The sequence below is a fragment of the Ciona intestinalis genome, chromosome 4 (assembly GCF_000224145.3).
Source record: "Ciona intestinalis chromosome 4, KH, whole genome shotgun sequence".
Taxonomy (NCBI): Eukaryota; Metazoa; Chordata; class Ascidiacea; order Phlebobranchia; family Cionidae; genus Ciona; species Ciona intestinalis.
In genome coordinates, this window is record NC_020169.2 from 222345 (window position 1) to 228008 (window position 5664).

Consider the following 5664-nt stretch of genomic DNA (forward strand, 5'->3'; position numbering starts at 1 on the left):
CTAATCGGCGACCAAGGCGCAATTGCGCTGGACGATGTTCAAGTTACCCAAGAGAATTGTGAAGGTACATATCTATTGTATTTTTATCACGCTTTTTCGAACAAATGTCACTGTATACAGTTTTGCCGTCCGAAGCGCTCCAAACACGAGATGGACCCTTTCTACTTTATTCCAACAATTTTCCTACGTACGCTGTTGACGTAAACGATGACGACGAAGCTTTAATTGTAAATAATGCGGGCCATCGTTTCTTTTTGGTCTCACCTGGGCTGAGTGGTACCTCTGGTTCTATATCATTTGAGTCAGAAGTGAACCCACACTACTATCTGCGCCATCAAAACTACATTCTGTACCTACATAAGTATGATACTACGGACTTGTACAGACAAGATTCCTCCTTTATTCCACACGGTGACAAGTTTTATAAGGTAGTTTATATTTTAGCATTGTTATAAAGGAAGTATTCCTATTTCCTTTCCCAAATAAGTAATTTTGTTTGTGCTGCTAATATTTTTTGCATTTTGCGTTGTATAGGGTTATACAGCATATGAATCAGTGAACTACCGAAACCTCTATATTCGACATGAGGATTTTAACTTGATGATAAGTGAAGATGATGGTACAGATTTTCTTCACAAAGATGCCAGCTTCCTTCCAACCAAAAGTATATAAACAGATGATTCTTAAGGATTGTATTATTTAAGTATGGTGCAACTGCATAATAGCTATAAGAGTATGAACTGTGAAAATGAGCTGGCAGATAGAGTTTTAGGACTTGGTTGGGACGCTGGTAAGTCGGAACAACAATAAGGGACTTTACTATAGCCGGCACGTCAGTTCGGTGTATGCCTAATGGGCCAAATCTGGCTTAAATCCTAGGTCCTCAAGGGTCCCACTCATACAGAGTATATGTAGAGCACTAGTGTAAAACTAAGGGTTGTAACGTTATGCAGACATAAGTAACTGCTCATGTTAATATAATAGGCTACACTATGTACACTTATTCAAAGATCTTGGACCTTTTAATTGCGACTTTGAGATTGGTCTCTGTGGTTGGGTGAACAGAAGAGAGGGAGATGACACTGATTGGACTAGGCATACTGGAGCAACAGATACAGAGAACACGGGTCCAAGTGGAGACCACACACATGGAAGTATGATATGTTTTATAATGTATCGGAGAATAAAGATAAAATAGTAGGGTGATGTGGCTCATACCTGAATGATTTAAAGCCCGATGCCACAAGTCTACCATTATCAGTATGTGTGTGTGATAATGGGCAAAACCCTTGAATGTTAATTTCTCTTTTTAAGTTAAAAATCTAGTGTTTAATGATTTGTTCAAAAGTTCAGTTGAAAACAAAATAAAAATAATGAAGACGATGTACATTGTACTGTTTAGTGTTTATGGGCATAATTTTGAACTGAGCCCTTTTACAGATGTATGTTGGAACAAACTAGATAACATTAACTTGATACAAGATTTAGTGTCGGATCCAACGTTTAATGACCCACCCAATGTATGGAATTTTGGAAGGTAAGATATTATGGCTGGTAACATCCTGCACTTTCCACACCTTGTTTACCTGAAATACAAATACATGGTTTAGTCTTGTACATACTTAACATGTACAACATATACTTTACAATTACATGTTTATGGACCAAATGTGATTGTGTGGTAATTTGTTTGTATGGGGGACAGTTTAGACAACCCAACTGTTTTTAAAGTGTCTTGCCCAAATACACATATGCCCACAATGGTAACAGTAATTGAGCCTTGTTTGTATAATCTCTGGGCACGGCACCAAATATTTTCTAACATAACTAACTTACATATATTCAACACTTGTACTTTTAGGTTTTCAGACACAGAGGTTGATAAATGTGAGTTAGAATGCAGCATTCAACCATTTTGTGCTGCATATACTTTTGTAACAAATGATGCAACTAATGGAGAATATGCTGGTTACTGCTATGGAAGGTAATTTATAATTTATATAACAGCTATAAAATAACAGATCATTTGGGATTATAAAATTAATTTAACATGTAACACTAACCAGAATTTCACTTATGACTTTACCTAAAATGTGGGTCACTTTTCCTTATGATTTGGTGGGGTTGCTTCGACGCTTTTTCCAGTGGTTCCCAAACCTTCGTAACCATTATTGTGAAACTTAATAGTTTTCTTTGGATTGTTACCAAAACAATGTTAGGAAGCACTAGTCTAAATCGTAAAATTTGAATATTCAATATTAAGATTTTTCTATTTTAGAGCAAGCACCCCAGACGTACAGAGCAAAGAAATAAACCACATATCTGGCAGACGTGTTCAGTGTCAAAGTGGTTACTACATGTATCTGCAGAGCTCACCCCCAAATGTACCGGGGGACACCGCCCAATTCTTCAGTTCACCATTAAATACAGATGGTTAGTAAAACAAACAGCTTTATAACAAATAACTACAAATCTATACGACTCAAATTTTCTGTTTATACTGACTTTTAGAAAAATATAATGCTGGGCACATACAGTTTTTATATTTACCTGAATGAGAATCTTTTATATTTTTTTTCAAAATTTGCAGGGGCACAGTGTGTGTCATTCTGGTACCACATGCATGGATCAGATACTGGTATACTGAACATGTTATTATCAACAGAAGAAGCTAAAACTAATCCTCTTTGGTCCCGACATGGACCACAAGGCAGGTGGTGGGTTGGTGCTACGGTAAGCATTATTATGTTCTATTTTAATGTTGAGGTACATAATGATGCTATGGCATGATTGTTATTCTGCTCGCCCATTGTAATCGTGTATATTTCGAGCCAATTTACTGTATTTCCTCCAACCCAGCAGTCACCCATAGGTTTTCGAAAATGTCAACCATGCTTAAAATCAAAATACCCATTATGGAATGCTAATGCTATATTGCATCACAAGTAATAGTTGTAGTGTAAAAAACATTGATTTAATTTCATTAATACTACTTATATTTCATTTCATTAATAACACTTCTTTGTTTATTGTTGTAGGTGAATGTTAAATCTGATGTGAATTATAAAGTTGCATTTGAGTCTGTGGTTGGTAGTGGACAAAAATCTGACATAGCCCTTGATGATATTGCAATGACAAGTGGTCAATGTCCAGAGGTATCGTGGACTACTTTGAGAAATCCGAATACAAAACATTTCGTCCAACAAATAACCTTCTAATTACAACTTTTTTGTTTTTCGACAGTTAATATACAATTTCAATAAAACTTGATATTTTTTTAATAGTAAAACGTTTGGTTAGATCTTATAAACAGATTTTTCAACAAATTTATTTTAATACCAAGATTTAGTCCACCCAAACAAACCATTGTAACATTGGTACAAAAACCATTTTTCTGGGAGAACTCCTCAGATTTCAATTGTTAATGGCAGCATCGGTTTATGTATTGAATGTTTTAGGTTGCAGGTTTCTGTGACTTTGAAAATTCACAGTTATGTGGGTGGACTAAAGATGACTCATCAGACTTCTTATGGACCTGGGATAGTGGTGGTACTTCATCTACTAATACAGGTCCGTCATATGATCATACTTACCAAACTGAACAAGGTCACTACATATTCATTGAAGCGTCATCACCCAGGGTTAGTATACCATTGGCATTATTTTCATTATATCATTGGCTTTGTCCTTTCCCAAAAATTACCAGTTCGCAAATCAACAAACTGAGGAAGTATCTGGATTAGGTGATTTCACTTTCTCCAATAGTTTAATTTTTTCGAAATTAAGTCTGAAACACTGCCTTATAGCCTGCAATTAAGGTTTATCCAAATTCACAATAAAAAAAAAGAATTTCTGAAAATGCAATTTAAATATATATATATATATATATGTATGATGGTGTTAAGTAAAAACATTTTTTTATTGAATTAGCAATATGTGTTCCCATATTATATTTTTGATAGTATATGTGTTTTTTTTTATGTTTTTCTAATGCCAATACAATAGAGCTTTGCTTGTTTAGGTCTCAGGTGATGTTGCAAGAATGTTTTCGCCTACTTTTGTTGGTTCCAAAGAATCAAAGTGCATGAGATTTTATTATCATATGTTTGGAACAAGTATTGGTTCTTTGTCAATTTATCTTGCTCATGGCCTTCAAATGGGTAAGTTTTGTCATTGTAATATGAACATATAGAGAGCTTAGTCAGCCCACTTCTGCTTTACACAGAAGATCTGCTGTATTTACCAAAACAAAACTAGTAATCAAACATTTTACTTAAATTAATGGCATGAAATCCCTTGTGTCTCTCTTCCTTGGCCAATTGCATCTAACCTTCAAAATGTGTCTTTTTTATGAGGATCTAATTTACAAATTTAAATATGTGCTCTTGAATTGAGGACACTCATTACATTTAATTTTGACAGTAATTTAAAATGATTTTTGTTTATATTATTATTCAGGTCTACCATTATGGTATAGAGACAGCAACCAAGGTGACCAATGGTTACTTGGCCAAACCACAATCTCATCTGCAAATGATTATGAAATTGTAATAGCTGGTAGTATTGGGTCATCTTACTATGGTGACATATCGGTTGATGACATCACAATTACAGATGGCGCGTGCTCCGAGGTGCCATCTCATAATAACTGCTGTTTTCCTAATAGTCTAAGATATACATCTACATTTTGTTTACATGACATTTGTTATGAAGAGATATACCAATTGCACTTACATGGAAATTGTAGCTGATAAAGTATTGATAATACATTGCTGAAACAGTTTTTTGGATTTTTTTTGGTAGCTAAAATAGACTTGTGACCAACCATTATTATATTACAGACGTGTGACTTTGATCACCCTACACTTTGTGTTTGGGACAAAAACCCTTGTATAATGACTGATCTTGATTGGACAGAAGTACAAGGAAAAATTGCAAATGAACTTGGTCCACCAGTTGACCACACAACATCATCGGATACTGGTATTACATTTGCAACGATTATTCTTCTTGTGTTTTGTAACATACAGCTCATGGCTACAGCTCTCTTTGCAACTGAAGTACACTAGGTTTAAAACATAATGCTTCTTCTGTTGTGGCACTGCATATTGTGTGTAATAGGACAACCATGATATAACAAGTGGGTGAGGTCCCTTAATGTGGTATTACTCCAACACCCGGGTTGCTACTGCATAGACATTTTTGAAGCCTGCAACTTTCCAGGCGACCCACCATGTCAGGATAAATAAATTGACACCAGCATTACACATTGTTTCAGGTTACTACCTAATGGCTGATATGTCAATTGGTAAACCAGCTGATGTAGCCAGATTTGAAAGTGAAACCATACCACCATCATCACCTGATTTCAACTGTGTTTATTTTTGGTATTACATGACTGGTGCAACTGGCAATCTATCTGTGTATGCAGAAAGTGTTAATACTGGTGGAAGGTATGAGACCTGTATCAGACTTTAATTTTTTCCAATTCCTTTTTTGTATTTTGTTGATTTCTAACTTTTCAACTAATTTTGTTGATTTTTTTTTTATTTGATGAACTAATATTTATTCATATTTTATTATTCTGTTGTATTTTTATATTTAATATGTTCATGTTACTTTTTCTATAATTTTGGATTTTTTGAACAATCTTAATTATACCAG

General features: G+C 34.7%; 1 protein-coding gene across 1 annotated transcript; it reads left to right on the top strand.

Moving 5' to 3' along the window:
- Positions 1–335: 335 nt before the first annotated feature.
- On the top strand, positions 336–5478 carry LOC113474171 (MAM and LDL-receptor class A domain-containing protein 1-like). The gene is made up of 13 exons (XM_026834073.1): positions 336–428; positions 535–664; positions 1011–1154; positions 1441–1537; positions 1862–1984; positions 2279–2433; positions 2591–2733; positions 3039–3155; positions 3459–3641; positions 4022–4160; positions 4459–4631; positions 4842–4983; positions 5279–5478. Exons 2-13 carry the CDS (start codon positions 601–603, stop codon positions 5476–5478), a joined length of 1680 nt encoding a protein of 559 aa, XP_026689874.1. The 5' UTR covers positions 336–428; positions 535–600.
- Positions 5479–5664: the final 186 nt, after the last annotated feature.

Bases quoted from the DNA above. Each gene is read 5' to 3' on its own strand.
- LOC113474171 (XM_026834073.1), top strand. From the start codon at position 601: ATGATAAGTGAAGATGATGGTACAGATTTTCTTCACAAAGATGCCAGC. The intron at 1,985-2,278 runs GTAATTTATAAT...TTTCTATTTTAG, and splicing joins GCTGGTTACTGCTATGGAAG to AGCAAGCACCCCAGACGTAC. The intron at 2,434-2,590 runs GTTAGTAAAACA...CAAAATTTGCAG, and splicing joins TTCACCATTAAATACAGATG to GGGCACAGTGTGTGTCATTC.